The sequence below is a fragment of the Gallinula chloropus genome, assembly GCF_964237585.1.
Source record: "Gallinula chloropus genome assembly, chromosome: 1".
Lineage (NCBI taxonomy): Eukaryota > Metazoa > Chordata > Aves > Gruiformes > Rallidae > Gallinula > Gallinula chloropus.
The window spans coordinates 195,521,252-195,545,032 of NC_140085.1; the positions used below are offsets into that span (position 1 = coordinate 195,521,252).

The following is a 23,781-nucleotide window of genomic DNA, read 5'->3' on the forward strand; positions in this document are numbered from 1 at the left end:
GACACACAGTTATTAAAAATGGCATTCAGTAAGGTTTCAAGACTGTATTGGTTGTTCTGACTGGAGCTTATCAATGCACATAAAGCAAACAGACCAGATGTTGAAATGTAACTCAGATTAGAGTATATCAACTCTAACAGCCTCCCTCACACTATGTGCTGGAAAACATTGCGGGAAATTGCTTCACTTTTTGAAGGCCAGAACTTTATAAGAAGTTTGTAATTCATCTTGGGCTCTCAAAGGTTCTACACCCTCTGCTAATTTTGGAACAGTTTCAAGCTTACATGACTTTGTTTCTATATATTTCAAGCATTATTTGAAATTGCTTTTATTTTTCAATGTCTTGCATTTGCAGTGATTTTTCCTTGCCACTTCACCACATTCGGGGCTTGTGTAACTAAAAATGCAGGTCTTTCTCAGCAAGGCACATTGCAAGTTTCTAAATGTACAGCTGTGGGGGCTGAAACCTGGGCTATTCACCCTGTCCTAGAAACAGCATCTCTTTACATGGGCAAAGAAATATGAGATTTAACATGCAACATTTGTCCATGACACATTGCTTGGCATGTGCATGGAGCATGCAATCAAAGCATGGAAAGAGATCAGTACGCTCTTTCATATGCTTGTTCCAGTGGAAATCCCCTAGGTAGGAATGGCCATGTTTTGCTACTGAGTTGCTGCCTTGAAGAATAGAGGTAATACATTCATATAACACATTTGTGTTGTCATGTTATGTCCTGGGCTTTAACGGTGATTTATTGTTCATAATAGACAAGATAATCAAAAGGTATGTTGCTTTAGTCCTCCTCCGACTGTGAGCACCTCATCTTTAAATCACAACAAATTACCAATATATTTTTGCAATGCAGCTGCAATCTCCCATCTTTTTGCTGGCTTTCTACAGGGTTACTGTAGGCAAAGTAGGGCTTCTCAGGTGAGTATTATTTTAGGCCATTATTTTTAAGGAACTACAAAAGCAAAAGGCCTATTGTTTTGTTTTAAGGGGGAGACTTGAAAGCAAGAAATAGACATGTCAGAGGGCACTTTAACAAAACAGTTTTGGCAGTGGGATATGCTTAAGTGATTAGAATAATGACTGTGGGAGTGTTAGGCCCGTTAGGCAGGCAACTGGAAGTACTCCCCTTGTTATCTGTTGCATGTAGGGCTTGATGTAATAAGGGTCTGATCTGAACCAGAGCTGGGGCTCACCATAACCCAAACCAATTGCTATGATTAATTACAAGACTGTTAAGTTGTGACAACTGGTGGTATCTGGGAGCTTGAGCCTGCTAGGATAAGGCACTCCTTAGAAGGCAAGGCTTCTTTATCATTTTTACCTTTACTGAACCTTTCAAGACTTTGGATGGCAAAGAGGGGATAAGTGGAGAGAACAGATTGTTTCTCTGAAGATCAGAGTTCCCCTCCAATGCTGGGAATGGGATTTTGGCACATTGCTCATTATTTAATTCTCTTGGCTGAGAGCAGGAAGCATTTTTTAGTGCTTTTGGTTCAGTTCACTATCTGGCTGCCTCCCCTAGAGCCATATAACAAATAATTGGAGTCCTTGGAGATGCTTGTTCTTGTGCATCACTATATGGAGGGCAAAGATGAGTTGTGAAAATCTGAGTATATTAGATCTTTTATGTGTTTACCTGTGGGGAACGGTGGAGAAAGTGTCCTTCGTTCAACTTTCACTCTGATTCTGGGAGGTCTAGGCATGAAATATGGTGCTTACCAGTATATATGAAATATGAGCAGTTAATTGGTTGATTTTGTGGTAATTTTTCTCCTTATGATGCTTTCCTACAAGTTCCCATAAGTTCATTCTAGCATCTTCATGGCATCTGGGTGACATGTGAGAAGGCAACCGATGCGCCTGGCTTGGCAAAAATCAGCTTCCAGAAAGGTGTGGGAGAAGCTTTTAGGCTGCTAGATGTATGAATCAAAAGAAAGTATTTCCAGTGAGATGTGCAGCACAGAAAATTTAAAAATATCTGTTGACTGGGATCCCAAGGGAAAGTTAAATGTAAATGTAATTTAGACAGCAGTATTGACAGCCCTGGAGAAGGCTGAAATGTTCTGATTTTTGATGAAAAAGAAAGATAAATATTTTGACAATTTCAAGGAACACTTTCTCAATTTTCTGCTGGTTAGAGAGCTCAAAAAAGTTTCTGTTTTCTTGAAACACTAAGATTAAATTTAAAAACTTCTAAGTGTTTGAAAAGATGCTATTTTTTATTATTGTCCCAAAAAGCTGTAACAATTTTTGTGGATTTTTTTTTTATCAGTTCTATTCCGTCTGTTATCAAAGTATATCCCACTAGCCATATGCTGCCTCAATTCTTCCTCTGGTTTTCAAAGTGCCAAAATCCTCTGCAATGAAAATTTTCCCTCCACAAGTGCGTTTCTCATGCTTGTCCAAAGGAATGGGAGTAACATGGACTGGGGTTGCACGCAAATGGTATGGTTTGGAAAAGCATGGTATGACAAATTTTCTCTTATCCTTTGCTAGCATTTATTGGATTAATTAATTAACTGATATATGTTTTAGACAGATAAACATTTTGTATTTTGATATTTGCTATATATTTTTCTATTTCTGACATCCTTCTCATAAGTGTAAGAAGAATACATTCTTGTCCTTGACCTAATATACCTCTACAGTTCTTTTCTCTTTCCGGTCAAAATGGGTATAACACCACTCTTTATTACTGTTATTGCTAAAATGGACCTTTTCACGTGTCACATTACAATGAAGCATTTGTGTAATCACTTTTGTTACGGACTCGCACAGACCTTTCAGCAGAACTCTGTAAGGCTGTGTATCAACCAGTGTGGGGGTAGATGCTCTCTCTTTCTATAATGCTTTCTAGTGCATTACTTCACATCGGTTAATACTTTTATCTTTAGACTGTCCCGGTGCGGTAGATCATTATTCTTTTCATTTTAAGAGTGAGCAGCTGGCTGAAAAGAATAATTAAGCTCATGCAGAAGAATTGTACATGAATTAAGGGAGGAAACCTGGCGCCTGGTCTGGTGTGGTTTGGGCTGTCTTCTCTCAGCTTTGCTTGAGCAACAGAAATGTGGTCATTCAGTTCCAGAAGCATGGAGACATCATTGTTTCTGCCTATAGGGAGCAAGAATTGCAGCCAGTCCTGGATAAAGACTCATGATCTTATATTTGGAGGGACCTTTTCCTCCATATTTCTTCTCTTTTGTGTTTCAGTGATAATGCATTGCTTTTTAAAACTGCTGTTCAGCACCTGAAGTGTTCAGCAATGTCGTTCTTAATGATTTGCCTCTGTAATGACTCAACTTCCCAACTGATACTAAACCGTAGGGCCTCTCCGCATGAGCTGTGAGTATTGCAGCCCAGGAAAGCAGAAGACCAGAAGTAAACAGCAAGAATGTTGCAGAAGAAGAAGCAAGAAAGGCAGCAGAAGGTGTTGTGTGTTGTATTTGTTTAGCTTTGAGGTGGGGGATGGCCCGCACAACAGTAGAATATGGATGGAGAGCATTACAGACAGGAGTGGAGAACTGCTGCTTTGGCAGAGGCTTGGGGGAGTGACCAAAGGGAACCCCACTTCTGAGATGACAGAAATCCCTGTGTATGGGCTGTGTGGACTCCGCAGCTCAGAAACATGTTGAGTGGGCTCAATCAATGCTCAATCCATGTGTCTTGCCTGGCAGGAGGTGGTGGCATGAGTTTGGCTTACAGCTATCCTATTTGATCTCATCGTTTGTAATTCTTTAATGTTTCCTAGGTCCATGGAACCTTCCTTCTTGTGCACAAAGGTTCTCTGGAGATCTTGGATAAGGACAATGGCTAGGCACATTCACCTCAAACCAGTAAATGGTGCTGGGTCAAAGGAGCCCATGCGTTTCATGATACAATGGCTATAACTCGCAGTGATTCTGCTTAAGCTGACTTTTTAATTTTGCTCTTGAGGCTGATAAAGCAAAAGTGAAAGTTAAGGAGGGCTTTGAAAGAGCAGGCAGCTTGTAATCATCCAGGAGTAAAATTTTGTTTGTGATAGGACAATATATATTCCCATGGATATGTATTCCCATGCTTATGCCTGCAACTGTTTTTTGGGGTTCTTTTGTGATTCACAAGATGAACAGCTCGTTAAATGCTACCTCACCCGCTGTCACTAAAATATTATCATATGGGAAGGATATATCTCAGTGGTCTTTGTGGGTAAGTAAACGGACATCGCAAGCCATCCTGCTCTTTGCTTGCTCTGGAGACACAGAAAGCTGTGTCTGGAGAAGAACTGCGTTCAGAGTGTTCTTGCCTCTTGGCTTTGGCTATGGCAAACCCTGCTGTCATGTGCTGGGAGAAAGGAGATTTTGGGCTCCCAGGCAGTGTGTAGATTCTATGATTTCCTGCACGACTGTTACCAAGTTACGGCTTTGTGCCTTACTCCATCCCTCTCTGAAAAAGAGATGATAATCCACCATCACACCGAGTTCCTTGTTAAGCACAAAGAAAACAAAGGGACTTAAATGCTGCAGAATGGGGGGGGACATACCCAGTGCTGCAATGTGTTTCTACACCAGGCTCAGTTTTGTTCGGGATTTTATTTGGCAAATCCCTCGCAAAATGCACTGGTGACACACACAAGCACTGCTTGCAATGTGTGGTTCCTTCTTTCTTTTTCCCTCCCCAAGGATAAATGTTATAGTTTCTATTATTTCCTGTGGGACTACTTTCCATGCAAATACATAACTGCACTACATACGTGGTGCTTTGATTTGATACAAGAATCCCAGCAGCATAATGGCACATCTGAGGATTTTATGCACCATTTTCATTGTGATTTTTTAACATAACAGGGAGAAACTTAAAAATTCCTATCAGAAAGGTGAAGCAGGAAGCAATTTGTGCTGAAACAGGGACAAAGACAAGAATAAAGTGGCATTTTTCAAGGATTGTTTTTTTTAATTATTATTTTTTAAGGCTGCTAATGGTTGTTATATTACTTGTGTGACTCACTAGAGTTTCCTATGCATTAGCAGAAACTAGAGTGGAAAATCAATTTCTAAAATCAAAATTAAGTACTGTAATTAGGTTTGTCTCCATTCCAAGGCTTAACAAATAAAAGAGGAAAAAGAACTGCCTAAATTTAAAACATTGTCTCTTATGCTATTATATTGTAAAATGCTAGAATACATCCCTGTGTGCAGGGATGTGCTGAGTCTCAGTGTTTGGCATAGGACTTAGTTCATTTCCATTTCTTGTGCTTCCTCAATGAAAGCTCTGTTTCATGAAGCTATATAGCACAGCACCTCATCCTCTCTTCTCTTGACTTGTTGTGCCACGCATAGCAGGTTGAGTGTCATCTACCACATCAAATAATAGAAGAGGAGAAAAATCCAAGTGATAATTGCATGACAGAGGGCAGGGACACAGTTTTTGGGGGCTCGTGCTTAAAGGAGGAAATGTCTGCATTTTATTTCTTTACTGCTCTGAAGTCCTGTGACATTGTGGATTATATTCTTCATGCTCTCTGCTAGAAGAGAGTTCTGCCATACATCATGAAAGGTGACAGAGGAGATGTCTGAATGCAGTATCTTGTGTTTTAAGGGGAAATTAGACCTCGGGAAAACTTATGGTGTCACAGCAGGGTTTCTGAAAGCATGACTTCTAAAGAGAAAAGATTTGCCTCAAGAAATATTAAGGGAGTAGAAAAATTATGTTATGAAACAAAATAACTGGTAGAAAACGTTATAAGTACAAATTTAAGTACTTAGCACTGGTGAGGCCATGCCTTGAGTATTGTGTTTAGATTCGGGCCCCTCAGTACAAGAAGAACATCAAGGCCCTGGAGCATGTGCAGAGAAGGGCAACAAAATGTTGAAGGGTCTGGAGAACAAGTCCTGTGAGGAGCAGGTGAGGGAACTGGAATCATGTAGCCTGGAGAAAAGGAGACTGAGGGGAGACCTTTTCACTCTCTTCAACTACCTGAAAGAAGGTTGTAGTGAGAGTGCCGAGAGGTGGGGGTCGGTCTTTTCTCTCAGGTAACAAGCAATAAAATGAGAGGAAATGAGTTCAAATTGCACCAGGGGAGATTTAGGTTAGCTATCAGGAGGAATATCTTTACTGAAAGGGCTGTCAGGCATTGGAACAGGCTGCCCAGGGAGGTAGTAGAGTCACCATCCCTGGAGGTGTTTAAAATGTGTGTGGACGTTATGCTTGAGGACATGGTCTAGAGGTGTACTAGGCAGGATTAGGCTGGGTAGGTCTTGATTTTCAAGGTCTCTTCCAAACCAAGTGATTCTATGAGGTAGAGTTTGGCCTCTTCTCCCAAGTGACAAGCAATGGGACAAGAGGAAATGACCTCATGTTGTGCCAGGGGAGGTTTAGGATACTAGGAAAAAATTATTGACTGAAAGAGTTGTGAATCATTGGAGCAGGCTGCCCAGGGAAGTGACTGTCTCACCATCCCTGCAGGTATTTAAAATATGTGTAGGTAGGTATGGTGCTGAGGGACATGGTTTAGTGGTGGACTTGGCAGAGCTGGGATAATGGTGTCAGTGTTAGGCTAATGGCTGGACTCTATGGTTTATGCATCTCATCCAACCTAAATGATTCCATGATTCTGTTCTATGACAAACTTTCCTCTTTATAGTAACTACAAGTTCTGCCCTGGCCAAAAGAAAAGCCACAATGGGTTTTGGTGGTGTCAGGAGGGGTAACTACCCCTTTTGTAAGTGTGTAGGCCGTAGATTTCCTGTAAGAGTACTGCCTGTTGCAATAGGAGGAGGAAGATTTATCCATTTGCATCTGTTTGTGGCAAAGAATGAAACATCGGGTCCTTGCAAAACCCTGAGACTTCCATGTACTTTAACTACTGTGAAGTCGGAATGCCTAAAATTTATATCTTCTGGATGGCACAGCAGAAATTAAGGTTCCTGTCTTTCCTAGTATTCTGGTCATTAGATAACATCTTGGCATCATGTAACTGTGTAAGATAATTAGTTGTGTTGGGGATGGGAAATGATTGCTTGTACAGTCAGCCAAATCAATATCTGTTGTTGCCTAGTACTAAAAAAAACCCCCAAGCTAACTACCTTAGTTTCACATCAGCAGCTCTGTTCCTGTACCCACAGCTGTGCCAAGTGTTAACATCTAAACCTTGAAGCAAAGCGATTGTTTTAAATCCTTGGTGTTCCATTTTTAACTTGTTCTGTCTCTTGTCCATTTCGCTGGAAAGAGTTCTGCACACCCTGGATGACTAATCTTTTCATCTGCTTTCCTATTCTTACAAGAAAGGCATTATTTACGACTGAACTGTATTTGTATTTTAAATGGCCCTGTCATCACATTTTATGACTACTGTGTGTATATATTCAGATGGAGGTAGGAGAGAAACAGAATCTACAGCTAACATCTATCTTCACCACAGGTGTGCGAGGGGGAGGTTGACACTCCACGTGTGCGCCGTGAGAAGTTATCCCTTAACAAGAGAAGATTAATGCCCTGTCTAAAGCTAAGCTGTACCTCTTCCTATGCGCTGCTTTAAGTAAAACAGCAATGTTAAAATTGAAAGAGGAGGCTGACCGTCAGAAATACCGGCGATGCTCGGTGCATACAAACAGTTGGCAAGGTGTTTGAAACGACCATCTGTTTTGGTACCAGGCATCAATTGCCGTTTGCTTGCAATGTTGGGGAGCTGTGTCGTAAAAATAATGGGATTCAACACCGTAGTTGCTTTATGCTTATACCCGGGTGTCCACTTGTGGTGCGACCAATTCTCCTCATAGAGGCACAAGAATGCAATTTAATGTACAACATAGATGTGGATTGGGTTACCGAAGTCCACCCATTCATTTGCAGCAAAAAGCCCCTTGTAAAATTTCCTCTTAACTGATCGTCTCCTGTCTGTGATAATATTGCTGCTCAATTGCATGCGTCTCTCTGCCCTTGTAATGTAGCACTTCAGTGAGCAAGCTAAAGCACATATTACTCCTGTGAGCAGGCAGCAGCTGGGAGCTCCAAGTCTTCTAAAGCAGCTAGACTTGTAGCACTTCTGTAAAATGCAGGCTTCATTATGGTTACAGTGAAATATTAATAATTGTAAAATCCCTGGGTACCAGTACAGCCCTAATAAACCTGCTATTGACAAAGTATGGCAGACTACTTCGTGATGGAGCTGGAAGAGAACAGTTCCTTGCCTGGCCATTGCTGCACCATAGGGTTTGGATAGATCCACAAATGCACGCAAATAGTTAAAATGAATTTCTGATTAGAATCAGGATTAGGTGTTAGGCGAGATGTATTCTTCCTGATCTAACATTTTCAGTGGGCGGAGAAAATTACCTCCCTATTGCTTTGTCATTATTCCTTAAATGAACAATGTATTCTATTTTTTTTATTTTAAGTGGGATGAATTGTGGTTTTTTATTGCTCCCTATTTTTCCTGAATAAATAGTTCAGTAAAGCTGCTAATGTTGATGATAGAAGTCATAAAAAGGAGGGTTTATTGTTTAATGAGTGTTTCCTTCAATTTTCTCAGCAGCTGAATATACATAAGATTATATAAATAGTTGCTTGAGAGAATGTACCCTTTTTTGGTTGTAGAGCGATGATTTCAAATTATACTTATTCTCCTCATAAAAGCATGGGAGCAGAGTGGGAGAGGTGTTCTACTCTTTATGCATATTATATGAAAGATTTTTTTTCCCCCATTCTTTTTACTGTAACATTTATATTGTTGGCTAAGCTGTGTAATGATGTTGCTTCTCCTTTTGCTTCCCCACCCATGTTTCCTCTACCATGAGATCCCAGCTAGAAACAAGAACTCTGATTTCTTCCTAAATTTCTCAGGCCATCTTTCTTTCTTCTCCTCCCTTCCCTCGATTATAGGGTAGTCTGTCATCCCATAAATGTGGAGAGCGGTGCAAGTCTGCTATGTGGCGTAATAAAGGTTTTTGCACCTTGGAGAATCCATCTTGCCATCAGCCCAGAGTTCAAAGAGCTGAAGCACTGTTACCAACAGACAGCTCTTCTGTACCAGCCGTGCTCTACAGATGACACAATTTTACTCTGTCTTGTGGTTTTATAACTCTCTGACTCCCAGGATTAACTAAATGTCTGATCTGGAAGTAATTGTAGATTATTCCCAACTATTTTATCAGAAGGTTTTAGATGTCAAGCAAAAAGCAAACATACGCTGTGGAGTTTCCTTGACCAAAATCGAAAAATTTCCTATCTAAGAATTTCAGTTTGGTTAACCAACTTACAATTTTCAAATGTGTTTGAAGGAATTCTTTGAACTCTTCATAATCTTACTGTGATTGAGAAGTATATACCTTCAGGCTCAAAGCTTGGGTAATGCCACCCAGCTCCATTGACTTGGATGTTCAGTGTCAGTTTTAGCTGGGAGAGGAAGATTTCCCCTTTTGAATTCATGCACCATGGAGAAAATAGTTTTAGCCACTCTCTGAAAATCTTTGGGCAGAAAAAAAGTGTTTCCTTGGCCCCAGGAGCTCCATACTGCATTGCCATGACTGTATTTCCTTTGACATACATCCATTAATTTTGATTTGCTTTTCACCACACGATAGCCGAGCAAAACATGTGCATCCCAAACACAGTCCTGCACACAGGACAGCCCTGGTTCTCCCACATGTTGGTATCTCCATAATTGTAGGTGGAAGGGCAAGGAGCAGGATTTGTCCTATAATGCAAAGTACTATCAAGTCCAATACATAGCTACAAACCCTGTAAGTTTACAGCTTTGATACTGGCTCTGGCTGCGAGGAACATCTGGTTAGTCATATGGCCGGAGCCAAAAGGGTACATTTCTGCTTATTGTTTAGAGATTATAACTGGAGAGAGGTGCAGGGGTTAAAGCTGAAGTGTGTGACAAAGGAAAATAGCACATTGCTGTTTTACTGCAAAAATAGGTGTTCAGAGGCACTTCTAAACTCCCAATGCAAAATAACTCGCAATTAAAGGGGAGGAAAAGCAAGCTTAGGTAGGGCAGAAGTTAAAGATTAATTTGAAAAAAAATAAAAGTGTCAGTTTTCTATCTCATGAAGCCATTATCAAAGAAAACTGAAGTGCTTGAGTGAGTCTTAAATCCTTCAGCAGAGTGTGTATGACATCAGCAAGTGAACTGCACAGCTATGATGTCTTTCATCTGAAACTGAAACTAGGTAGCAAAAATATCTTTTAATAGATCCCAAGCCACTGGAACAAAACAAAATCCCTTTTCTTTTCATGTTTTAATTGCACCGAAACACGTAAAGCACCTGTTCCTTCACCTTAACGGTTAATATACATTTCTATTTTTGGCACTCCGGTACCCCTTTCCTTTCCTGCAGTGCTGTGCATCTCCTATTCGAACTGCTGCTGCTGCCTCTGTTGCATGCTGGCAAATTGAAGAGAACCAAGGAGTTAAATTTCAGAACAGGAGAAGAGGAGGTGAGCTGTCTGCTACAGTAGTTTACTGCAGCTTCCTTTCATACTGACACATATGTAGTTTGTGGTGACAGTGCTAAAGAACTGCAGACAGGCACTTAGCAGACTGGATGTGAGCTGGATGCAAAGATGCCTCACCCTGGACTTCCTGCTGGCAGTATGTAAATACACCTGCAGACTGGCCACACTGGGTGGTTTGTTGTTTGGGGTTTTGGGTTTGGTTTGTCGTTTTTTTTTTTTTTCCAGAAGACAGTATGAGAGGACCTGCCAAAGCAACAGCATAGTTGAGAGACCTTAACCTGCATTAGATTTGTATCAGTTGTGAGGGAAGTTTTTTGTGGGTTTTTTTCATTTTTTTTTTCCTGTGCTGCATATTCAAGCTGAAATCTTCATCACTACAATGTTTGCCTCTATCTGGTATGCCAAGAAGCTGGGACGCAGGTTTGTGCATAACGCCAGGAAAGCAAAAACAGAGAAGGTATGTTCCTAGTGGGAATTTAAAGCCTTATGTCTCATGCAAGCTGCCTGCTGGCATCCTGTTGTGTGTCTGGTTAGCTTTTTTTAATACCCTGAAAAACGACCTATTGATATTCATGATTTCACGCAAGAATCCTTGAATACTTTGCATATTAGTTATTAAATACCGGGGAGAAGATCCTTTCAGGAGTCTTTATGCCTTCTTTTATTTATTATTTTTGTTTTGCAAGATAAACAGCTGTACATCTGGTACGTTGTGTGTTAAGGGAGCACTCCAGTGAACTTGTTGCTGTGCTGCATTATTTTTTACTAGTACAATATTAGGCTCTAAAACAACGGTTGATTGTTTGCTGCTTGTCTGTTTTTTTTTTCTGGTGTGGGGCCAATGACAATGTGATAACATGTTAAGCATGTATAATGTTTAGGCATTTTGTTTCGTGTTACTTGTTGAAACTGTGCTGCAGCAAGGATCCCTTTCATTTAAAAAGCTATAGGTATGTAAAAATGGTCAGCACTATCGGTCAGTACTTTTCTTCTCACAATATTTTACTATGCTTAACCAGCTGTTTTCTGCAAGTCCCTGTAGATAAGCTGCTTCTGCCTTCTTACTCCATGAGGAAAACTTAAATTGGTTTAGAATTTGCAGTAATGATAATTGGGGGATATCGTGGCAATTGCCTTTTGTTCTAAATATAGAAAGCATTTAGTTAGTAGACCTGCATTCCAGTTTTGTCTAAATATATACAAACCATTTTCAAAATGGGACTAATTCCTCTTTTATAAACTCCGTATTAGATTGGGGTGAAAAAACTTCAATGTAATGTTATAAAGTTACCTCATTAGTCTGGTAATGATGGCTTCCTCTTTTCCCTGCTGTCTTTGATGTAGTCAAAGAATTTATAAATGGGTTGCTTTATTATTTCTTTGATATGTCTTATGCTATGTAACACAGCTACCAAACCACTAAGTAATTATCTATTGCTCGAATTCTTCTGTAACTGGAAAAGCTCTTCACCTTGACAAAATTATTAGCAAAAGTACGTTATATTTATGGTTGGGGAGGGGAGACTGGGCAGAGATTTGCTTTTTCTGCAAAATATTACAAGTTGTTAACAAGGCACCGTGTGGTAATTCTGAAATTTAAACACCCAAGCAAGTGGGAAGTTGTCCAAATAATAATTTATATGTTCCATGGCATATGCATAAGGGAAAACAGAAATGCAGATAGGTATACATGGGACTGTCAAACTTTCTTTGTCTCTAATCATATTCCAACAAAGAGGGCATCATACAAACCCTCCTGCTGTTTGCATGTTGCTGTGGGAGGATAAAAAGTTGCAGACTGGATCTTCGTTAGTCCTGAGGGGCTCCCTCCAGAGGAACATTTGCTCTCAGGCTTCCTCTGAGATGACAGAGGCAGGATGAGTGGACACATTCCAGTCCTGACACAGTGGGGCTCACTCAGCAGCTTTAAAAACAAATTTAGTATGGGTGGTTTTAAGCCTGTATGTGTATAGATTATTCCAATAACCTTGAAAAATTTCATGAAACAGTGCCAGAGTATTCACTAAGAAAATACATTCCTCTCGATAGACTCTGATCTGAAAATAAAAGCTTTAAAAATTTTGGCTCTTTGTCTTAAGGTATTTGAAATAAATCTATTATAATATTACTTACTTGGCTCTACAGGACTTTCAAAATAGTCAAGACAACTGAGGTCTGTGCTATTCAAGCTTTGAAGCCATACCTCATAATTTTTAGATAAAAGCTATTTTGAACATTTCTTGAGCACGCTATTAGCATATTTGCAAGGAGATTTTATTTTTGCCAGAAGACAATAAGTATGCAAGAAAACATCTTGTAAAATGTTTATTTATTCTCTTCTATCAAAAATAAAATCTCTTTCTTGCAGCTTTTTTCCACAGTCAGGGCACACTTTTAATTTATTTATTTTTTCCCCCATAAATTAGTGGGGTGCTCGAGCAAAGGCAGAAAGTTCCATTCCTGACAGGATGCTATTCCAATAATATTAACAATGATTGGCAGCTGATCATCACTGACATCCTCAGTAGAATACCTTGGTAACAGGAAAACACAGATAGGAAATAGGTCTATCAAACAAGTAAATTAAAAATAACATTTAACTGCATGGCTTGTTCTGCACGGCTTGTTTTGTTTTCATCTTTTTCTTTTTTGTTTGTTTGCATAATGGTTGAATAATCAAATTAATACGCACTTTTACCTAACTTTTTTTTTTCTGGAAGAATAATTAGTTTTTTCACTGTGTGCATGATATGAATTAAATGCTGTTTTCTTAGTGTGCTCTTGGAGGTAATAACACGCAGCAATAATTTCTACTAGCCTGTGTGTGCAGTTTCATGCAGTTCAAGTCTGGGTAGCAGGGATCAGAAGAGTATTGCTCCATAACAGATTTTGCTATTTTGCCTAGCTTCTTTGGACAAATACGAGTCAAGAATTTCTTTAAGTTGCATTTCTAAGAAACAGAAATTTTCTATGAACCTATTTGTCGTTGTAGGACCAGGAAGAAAACTGGGAAGGGGAGACATGAGAGAAGAGAGTTATAGCATGGGCTCATGTACTCACACACACATGCACAACCTGATGGTGTGGTTCTTTAAAACATCAGAACTTCGGGCCTCAGTTGTGCAGAGAAAGAATGTGGACCTTGATCTTCCAAGTGACTGTTTAGGGAATCAGTTTCCAATATGTGGAACGGAAGACATGGTGCCAGAGGGTACACACAAAGGGAAGAGAAAGGAGGGTGATTGGGGCAGTCCTTTGTGGAAAGAGCTAAGGCATCGTCAACGTGACAGTGTGGTGCTCCTCTGTGTGTCCTCTGTACCTGCATGAGGGTGTCTGGTTGTGGCAATACGGTTGGGCTCCAAAGTGCTCAGTCCCCAGCATCTCCAGAGCTCAGACCCCAGTATATCTAGAGCTCCCCATCTTTTCTGAAGCTGAAGTTCCCATCTCACATACCTGAATATGGCCGTCCCTACTCTGGGAAAGCTGGCACACAGGTCATCCCAAAAGGAGTGGGACATGCTTCTTAATGCTGTGAGCTCTGCAGAATTGCAGCCCGAAGACTAGGGGCTGTCAGGAGCCAGAACTTGCCCCGTGGTGAAGAATCTATTTTGGGTCTTGATGAAGTCAAAGAGAAAGGATAAAGGGTGCTAATAAGTGGCAAAGAGTTGGGAGAGCAAGGGGAGGAGGTGGACCTGTTCACTATGACCTGTGGTAGCTCCTGGGCTGGTTTTCTTATCTCCCTAGCCAGTACCTGCTGTTGAGTGCCAGCACTGCTGCTTCAGGTAGGCATTTCCATTCCATGCTTCTCCAGCCTGGCATTTCAGATTCCTGTGAATCTGGCTGTGGTCAGATGAACCCTGTGCTAAGGCACTGTCTCAATGACTCCCACACGTAACTAAGGACTTCCTGGTAGATATTTAACTATTGCCATTAAAATTTCATCTGCAGAGTAGAGAAGACATCTGGGAAGAATGGCATGAATGGCAACTTTAGGTGTCCTACTCATGATGAACACGGTTCTTTCAAGTTAAGTAGTATGCATCAGTATTTTACTTTGAATCATATTTTTATGATATGTTGAAAAGCCTTATTTTAATTCAGAAATGGAGGAAAATATTTTGAAAAACCTCTAAACTTTTGAAAATGGAACTCTTTCTTTCCAACCAGTTCTAGCTAAAATATCTTACAAGTAAAAGAGGATAATGCCTGTTAATGGCTCCTAATGTTCTCATTTTGCCACGGAAAACTCAAGCATGTCAAATTCCTTACACTTTATTGTTTTTATTAGTCTGGATCATAAACTCTTTCTGGCATATACTGCAGTTGTAATCTACAAATTCTATCTCAATCTGGTCATCTTGGCTTTATTGCTAGTGTTCCTCTTGCCCTCAAGTAGCGAGATATTTATTGCACGGGGAATGCCACTAATAACACCCAAAAAACCTGAACTTTCAAGGAAGCTCTACTCTTTCCTGTTCTATGAAAGTTATTAAAATGCTTTGTCACATGAAAGGATTATTGTTATGAGAGTGAATGTGATCATTTGAACAGCGAAACTAGAATATCTTAAGGCAAAGATTGATGTCTTGAATTTTTCTCATTAAACCACAATCAAGCAGAAATCAAGAGATGTTAACTGCATGTGGTTATGCTGTAAAAATAAGTATTCTAAATGATTGGAAGAGGTACAGAAAAGTAACTGAGCAATTAATCATGTTGATCTGAGAGGGTGAGCTAAAGCAGTGTGAAAAAGCTTCTGATAATGCTTGACTATATTGATAGAATTTGAGTTTCAAGGCTCAATATCAAAAATGAGGAGTCACTTGCCAAAGTCTCCCTATCATTTAATTTCAATGGGAAAGTCCAATAGTGCTTTTTCTGCTTCTTCAGTAGTGGAACAAGTTTCATCCAGGAGACTCATACTTCAAACACTCTTACAATTAGTCCTGTTAAGTTTGAACAGCTGAAGGCGACAATCACTTTAAAAGGAGGATTCTCCTTGTGCATTATTTTCAGGAGCAAACCACAGGACCCATATACAGGATTTAAACAAGCTGTCTTTCACCATCATTTAACAGAGTAATTCTGCTAGAATTTTCTTTCTAGCTTTTAGATCTCAAAGTGCTCTCATGGAGTTACCAGTTCTAAGAATTTGAAAGCATATAAGTATTCTAAGTATTTGAAAGTATGCAAGTTTTACTCAGAAAGTTGAATTTAGCATTAATTTAATTCTTGTATTAATTTTTTAACTCAAGACAACAGCAAATTAGCTTTTAAAAACGGGTGCTTATATAATGATTCCAATAACATGCATTTGCTGGGCTTTCAATTGCAAATAAAAATAAAGCATACCAGTGACATTCACAAACTGCACAGTATCAATTTAAGTGAGTAATTTCAAATGTAATATGATGCAGATTAGATAGGTATAACATAGTCCAGCAAATTGTTTTTCAGTTGTGTGTGCTTGGTTTTAGAGTGGTTTTGGCTAAATTGAGTATCCTTGGTGGACTGGCAGCCTACAATGAAATATTTTAAAAAAAGACAGGAAAATTTGCCTCAAGAGTTTAGGATAAGTAACAAAATATTGTGTGTAAATATTTACTCATTTTTCTGATGGTGTCCTAGCAATAGCAACAATTAACTTTTGTCAAGATGTCATTTGATATCCTGATCATTCTCCTATCTGTATTTTAATGTAGCTAATTGCAGAGTATGCTGTTCTAGGCTATGTATTCTTGTCTCATTTTTATTTGTTTACAAGAAACTGCCCAGCAATGTAATTTGAAAGAGATAAGAAGTTCACTCAAAACAGTAATTATTCACAACATTGAGTAGAAACTATGTGATTAAGAAAACATTATACCAAATGAAGACATTTTTCCTTACCTTACTTTTATATAAATATATATATATATACACAGATGTATCTATTTAATTATATTTAATTCCAAACAAGAAAAACTCTTTTTTCTTCACCATTTGCATGTATACCTTAGATTTCTTTAGCAGGTACTCTCTTACAAACCAGAGCCTACCAAATCATTTCCAGTCCACAGGGACTGCAGTGAAGTGCTAAAACTTGCAGGTCTAGTTATTGCCTCGGCTAAAGGTGAAATGGCTCTTTCGCCAAGGGACATCTCCTGCAGCTGCCAGATGTTGTAAGGGCGGGTGGGCAGTTTTACTTGTATTTGGGCTAAAAAGGGCCCACGTTGAGCAGATTCAATGGGATGACAATAGTGCGTCACTTATTTGTAGAACTACCTGTTTGAACAGATACCAGAGCAATCTCAGACCCCTGGAGGAATCTTTTCAAATGCACTTTGTAAGTGCTGTATTTTAGAGTTTTATGGAGAGATCTTATCTTTTCACAGGTAACTTTGAGAAAAATATGCAAGTGTTCCTCTATCCAGAGCTCATTGTGCCTTTTGCTTTGGCACAGTTGGAATTCTGACATTTTCTTATATTGTGATTTAATCCAGAAACATGTACCTACTCAAGTCTTTTTTTTCTCCCCCTTTTTTTTATTTCCAGTTGCTTATAATCCCATATGCACCACTATTAATATATAACAGTAGGGATAAACTGCTTAAGTAGAGATTTATTAGGCTTATAACTCACTTCCCCCTCACAATTGCCATAATAATAATAATAAATAAATATGACTAATCTTGAAAAAATGCAAAAGTGATGTTTTAAAATAAGATACTGATCAACAGTAAACTACTGAAGTTAATCCTCTGTAATCCTTCATTTCAAAGTAATCTTTCTTTTTTTCATACGTGAGGGATTTAGCTCTTGTTTTGCTTGCCCATTCCATTTGCACAGGCACAGCACCTACCTGGAGCTATTAATGAGAAACGAGGGACACTCCTGTTTTAAATCAGCTTTTGTTCATCAAAGAAATATCTGATGATCAGCTATAGGTGAGCTCTTTGTAATAAACAGGGTATTTTCTCTCTTTCACTTTAAATTAATCTTATCTGGCTGCCATAGAGTGATGATTCCTCTTCTCTTTCTGCTATGTGTTGCTATTCTGGCATGGACACTGAGTATGTATTTGCCTATCAGGTACAACATGGACTTTAATTCATAATCCATAGGTGTCTACAGCGGGTCACTTAAAACAGTTTTTCCTTTTCTCATTTAGCCAGTGTTGTGATCACCCTAGAAACAGATTAAGTAGCTTTTCCAGTCAAATTTCATCTTGTTTGCTTAAAAACAAAACCAAGGCAGACAGGAAGACACTGATGGTTGCATCAAACCCTGAGTCCTCACAGTGTGACTCAAATGGAGCCAGTTTGGACCTGCTTCTAATGAATAAGGAGGTTCATTATCATAGGCTACAAGCTACGTTGTTGTTTCAAAGAATATTTTTTTCTCAGTTCCTCTTCCATTCAATAAATAATTTATCATTTCCCCTTTGTTTCGCTTTCTTTTTCTTTTTTTTTAAAGAGAAAAAGTAGTATATCTACTGTATTTGAAACTTGGTTTTTCCACACTTGGTCTACATTGTATATCATGTTATGTTAAATCCCAGTGTGTACCATTGTGAATGTAATATTTAATTCATAAGGTGCTCATTATTTTATTAGAATTGGTTTATTTCTTTGCATTTTTATGCAGTGTTCAAGTATATTATGAAAATGGCTCATGTGAAGTGCAAGTATGAATATTTCTTTTTGGCGTTACGTGCGTCTCTGTCCTGCATATGCAATTCAAAACAGTGCATAATAAAATACTTGTTTGATTTGCCCATGGAACTGTATTTGGCATCGCTCACTATGTTTGCAAATAGAGATCAGTAAGAAATACTGACAAGAAACAATCTGTCCTTTGGCATTGGAGTCCCTGGAGAAAATGGAGATGAGAATTCTCTCGCTAGTTCCTAAAGTAGATTATTAAACTATATACTTTGTGTGTTTCAATATACTATACGGCACATTACAGCTAGTACATATGTAACTTGCTCCCACTGGAAGGCACCCTGACAATGTTGTGTGTATGCAAACAGCTTTAGTAAAATTTGGAATTATTGTCTTGTAATCTGAGTCTCAAGACAGTTTATTTTAAAGGCGACACTTCTTTTCTTTGGTTGTTTTATGGTGCAAAAAAAATTTCCTCTGCTACACACTACTTAAAATGTTGATGCACGTCAGGGAAAGCTTGGTTATAGCTTTAATATATGTTAACAGCTTCAGACGAGCAATTTGAAAGAATCAAGGGATTAGCTGGGACGTGCAGTGCGAGAGTTTTTACCACCAGGGATGAGGCCCAAGTGTTACATGCAGCATTCACAAACTGTTCTAAAGACTTGTGACTTGTGGCTCCTTTTTTTGCAGCACCTTACCTGTACCTCAGAAAACAGCAAAACAAGGTTCCCTGAATTTCCTCACGCTGCCCCTCTCCATTACAAGTCTTTTCAGAAATTACAGCTTTAGATACAGAGGAAGTACATGAAGGTATCACAGCTTGCACATCTCAGCTCTTCTGAGATGATCGGTGATGATGCCGGCGCTATGCTGAGTGTCTCATTATGTTCAGCTATTGTATTAGATAACTGATTAATTTATCTTAGGCAGTATTAACTAGTCAGAGACTACCACATGCTTTTTCTGAAGCTTGGCAGTGCAGTAACGTTGCCGTTATTAAGCTGGAATTGGAACTGAAGAGCAAAATTTGCAGGAAAGCTCTGTGTTTCAGTCCTAGACAAAGATTTTTTTTCTTCTTTCTTTTTCATCTGTCTTCCATTAAATTCTTCCATATTCCACGCAGCACTGTTTAAACTGAGTATGGATTGAATAATTCCAGTGATACCACTCATCCTATTTTTTCAAAATCTACCTTTCAAGTTACCTTGAGAAGAAAGGTCATATAATTCAGAAGCTGAAGTGTAATGAGAGGCCCACTACCAAGTTTATACTTCTTTATTCTGTTTAGAGTCTTTAAAAGCTATAGCCTGCAATTTTATAAATCTGTGACATATTTGTTAGCCTTGAGCCATGAGGAAGATATAGAAAAACATGGTTTACTGGTTTTCTAAATATGATACTGTTTTCTAGTTAGCTGATGAGTTGCGTACACATGGTTGTAATTTTCTTGGCTGACAACTTTTCTAAAGATTTTAAGTGAATTATTTTTGACAAGGCTGACATATCTTTATGAGGTAGAAAAAGGTCAGGATATTCTGTATTATTAATAAAAACAACTTGATGGTTGAGAGTACCTATTTGTTGCTTTGAAATAGATGTTCAAGATTAAGTGAAAGTGATCCCATTGTTACACTTTTGTTTTCAGGACTATGGTTATAGCCTGATCATTGCTTTGTTTGGTGTGAGATTCTGTTGAATGAGCCTTCCCCTTGAAATTGACACGCTGTTACTGTTCTCAGCTTCCTCCAACCTATCTTGCTTTGCTCTCTCCATTCTTCATATTCATTGTTCTATGTAAGGGTAAAAAATGTCTCTGCCTTCCTCTTCTGAAAGCCATGTTATTTGAGCCAGTGAGAAAATAGGAAGGAATACTTAAAAAACAAACAAAAAAATCCAACAAAAACAGGTAACTCTTCCTTAACCATCTTGCTATACATTTAACAATTTCTGAAACAGCTACATTTATTGACCTAGGAATATGTTTTGGAAGCTCACTTTAAATAGCTATGCTGCCTATCACCATTTGTGGTATCCTGGAAAAGATATAGCCGTGTTGAGATGGCTTTATGCAAGGTCTGCATGCAATTTCCTATCCTGTATATGAGCCAAAATATGTAACATAAACCTGGATGTATAAATGAAAATGCATTTATGAAGTTGTACCTGGGAGCTTTTGAAACAAAGAATGGTGTAGATGTGTGTAAGAAAGTTAAAATACTGTTACTGTAATTAGAGATGTCACTGTTAGCAGGGAAGGCATTGGATAACACCGTGACATTGCAAAAGCAAATAATAACCTGCTGTTATTGGGTTATAAGAATACAATGCTTTCTTTTCTCCAAATTCTATTTCTTTTAACTGGCACATGAAGTGCATTGTGTTTTCAATTAACTTAAAATGCCATTTAAAAATTCTTTCTGCGCAAAGTACCTCAGGGAACAGACCTACCAGTAAATAGCAAACTGGATAGCCAAGTACATGATTCCTCACTTAACTGGTAGGGGCAAACCCCATGAAAGGAAGGAGTTTTCCTACGACTTGTTTTAGATATTCAACATTACTGCCCACAATGCAGTTAAGACTTTTATCATTATAAATGATCCTTTAATTTCAACAGACCACCTTCAGGTTTTCTACCATTTGTAATTAAATATTTAGTTGCATAGTAAATTAAGCATGTCATGATCTCTGCAAAGTGGTTCTCCGTTTACTTCTGCATAAATGTTTTACAAGCTGCTGTATTGTTTCTAGTAAATTAATAATGAAGATTTAGATTTTAACTGATTAATAATCTAATTTAGTATTTAGGAGGAATCTAATTTAGGACTGGAAACAAAATTGAGGTAAACATCTTTGGCAGTGATCCCAATTCTCTGACAAAGTCACCAAGTGATAAGGAAAAAAACAAATGAGGTTAAAAGAAATTAGGATGTTGGAAGTTCTAGGAGAAGCAGCATTTCCCTGTGAAACTTGAAACTGCTTTCTAAACTGCTGTGTACTTGCACTTGACTTCTGTCATATCAAACAGTCAGTACAAGTTCTATAGAGCAAATTGTCAGGAATTTGTAAAATAAAGAAGTATTTCTGGTGCCCACAGAACAACAGCAACAAATGGGTTTGGAAATGTTTAATAGTGGAATGGTCGAAATAAGTCCTTGTGATGTGGGATGGAATTAAGTTTAACATGGCAAAATTAGGACTGGGAATCAGCTGTGCTGTTGCAATTAAGTATTGTGGAAGCATGGGAATCAGCAGGTTATTGAAGGCTGCACATTGAAAAAGGTGGTGAAGTAGCTGGGGCTGATCAGCTTTCATGTCAAAGTAATATACAGTGTGTAGAGGAAGGAAAGTCATCGCAAACAGCTAATAAGGAGAGATGCCTCTCATCTTGCTCTTCATTTTACAACCTGAGGCCCTGAAGGTGGGAGATCTGAGGACCTCCTGTTTTATGCTTTCTCTAATGATTGGTTTTCCTGTATAGAATGATAGAATGGTTTCGGTTGGAAAAGACCTTCAAGATCATTGAGTCCAACTGTCTATCCAGCCCTGCTAGGTTCAACACTAGACCATGTCACCAAGTACAACATTTACTCTTCTTGTGGCATTTTTGTCAACACTTAAAGCTCTGACTTGAGGCAGCAACTGTAATTGAAGTCAAAACTTCATAATTTCTTCTAGCTGCCTGCTGATGTTGAGATCAAAGTCTTACCAAGAACAGCTGGCAGCAACCATGCGGATTTTACTTCTTGTATCTACCATTTTTAATTTCATGTCTTTCCAGGACATTTTCTGTCAGTAGTCCTCTTGTGTCAGTAGTCCTTTTCTGCTTTTAGGAAGCAGAAGTTTAATCCAAGAATTTACTTAGGTTTAATTTTTGGTGTGTACATGAAAGGTTATAGTTTGTGTTTTAAAGGATTTCCCCAGGTTCGTCCAATGGTTCTTGGCCATTCTTCTATTGTAATCTAATTTAAAATAAAATTTTGGCTTTATCACAAATTTTCTTATAAGAATAAGTTGAGTAGAAGTACCATGGTTTATCAAGGATCAGAACCTGTCCTGCTGTGTTTCTCTGTAGAAATAGGTCATATTTGTTGAGTGGAGAGAAGATTATTTTAATTGGCATAATTAACTTTCTTGTGATTATCTTAGCCTTGAAAATGCATTTTGCTCTTTCCCAATTACAGCTTTTTTCTCTGATAGAGCTAAACATGCTGTGTGTAATAATGAAGGTGGTTTTGGAAGGACTTAATGTATATAATTGGAAACTAAGATGAGGTAGTCTTCTATCAGCAGGAGGGTATGAGAGCTGGGCTGTATAATTGAAGTACAGTGTAATGGGATTACCTACAAATTTTAAACATCGCTTTCATTAAGGAAAATAATAAGCATATTTATTAAATATAGTCTCTGCTTGGGACAATATTTGTTATTATGAAAAAGCTTTTGTAATTAAGCAGGGGTATAAAAATGTATTGAACATACTACATCAGTTTCTGGAAAATGCTTTTGTGCATAAAATTTTGCTAAAATAGAAAGAGCTTTCACAGCAGAGGCAGTTAGCCAGATATTAGTACAGCTCTCATGTAGCATTCACTGTAAATTTTTCAGTGTGCTTTCAATTTAGTCAAGGTCAAATCAAAAGAAAAGTCATAGTCAAATACACTTAAACATTTATCTATATGAAAGCTTTTAATGAATCTACTGTTTTTCATGCTTATACTTGATGGAGATAAAGGCTAGGTTTTTTTTCTAAAGACCATTTTCTTGCTGCAGCTACAGAAGTATGATGTTTTAGGAATTATGGGATGGGTGTCTATGACCTAAATTTTGCAGGCGGCCACATAAAATTCTCCTAGGAGACTTTTGTGTCCTTAAATATGCATCTGTGAAATTCTCCATAATAGCAGAATGTATTTTAAAACTGTTTAAAGCATTTTAAATGTGATTGCTATGTTGGTGCTTGGGATATAATATGGTGGTCCCTGTGGATGTTTTTTTATTTCCTTTCATTATCACTTTCGAGGGTTTCTCTTCAGAAAAGTACTAAATTAAAGTCTGTAGCTACTTTCCTTAATCAAAACTTGTGCTGAAAAGAACTGCCTTCAACAAGTGTCACGAACCCTCCTAGATTACTTTCAGGAGTTTTGACACAGTAGAGCCTCGGACACATTATTCATTACGTCATATCTAAAAGACACTTATGGATTGGAATTTGCCCATACTTTAAGTATACATCTTAGATATAAAGCTTCTTCTATCATCCTGTACATATATAAAAATGCTATTTCTCATAATTTACAGACAGAACATTGGCAAGAGTATGTTATTGTACATGAAAACTAAATGGATAATGAAATGCTAAAACTGAGAAAGAAAGAGAAAAAAGTTCTGAAATTATTGAGATACTGCAGTTGTAATTCCACTCTTTTGCCTTCGAGCAAGATGAATGTATGCAGGCTAGGAAAATAATTTAAAAAAACACAGAAATCACAGTAAGATGAGGTTGGAAGACTCTTGCTGAGGAACCCTGTTGCTGAAGACTGTGTCCAAGCAGAATTTAACATCCCTAGGATGGATTCTACACAATCTCTCTGGACAACCTGTTTCCAATGTTTGACCACCGCCTCAGTAAAATCTTTCTTATGTTTAAGTGTAATTTCCTGCATTACAGTTTGT

The 23,781-nt window shown here is 38.4% G+C and overlaps 1 protein-coding gene across 6 annotated transcripts in view; it reads left to right on the forward strand.

The window, feature by feature from the left end:
* The window catches only part of DLG2 (discs large MAGUK scaffold protein 2), a gene marked incomplete at both ends in the record, with an annotated part of 916,132 nt that overhangs the window by 362,214 nt on the left and 530,137 nt on the right, over positions 1–23,781 (forward strand). The window contains one exon of one of the 6 annotated variants that reach the window (XM_084264088.1): positions 10,659–10,910. The exons of the other annotated variants lie outside the window; for them this stretch is intronic. Coding sequence (XP_084120214.1) covers positions 10,833–10,910 — 78 coding nt within the window. Of the gene's footprint in view, positions 1–10,658; positions 10,911–23,781 lie in introns of those variants that run through there. 6 annotated transcript variants of the gene reach the window in all.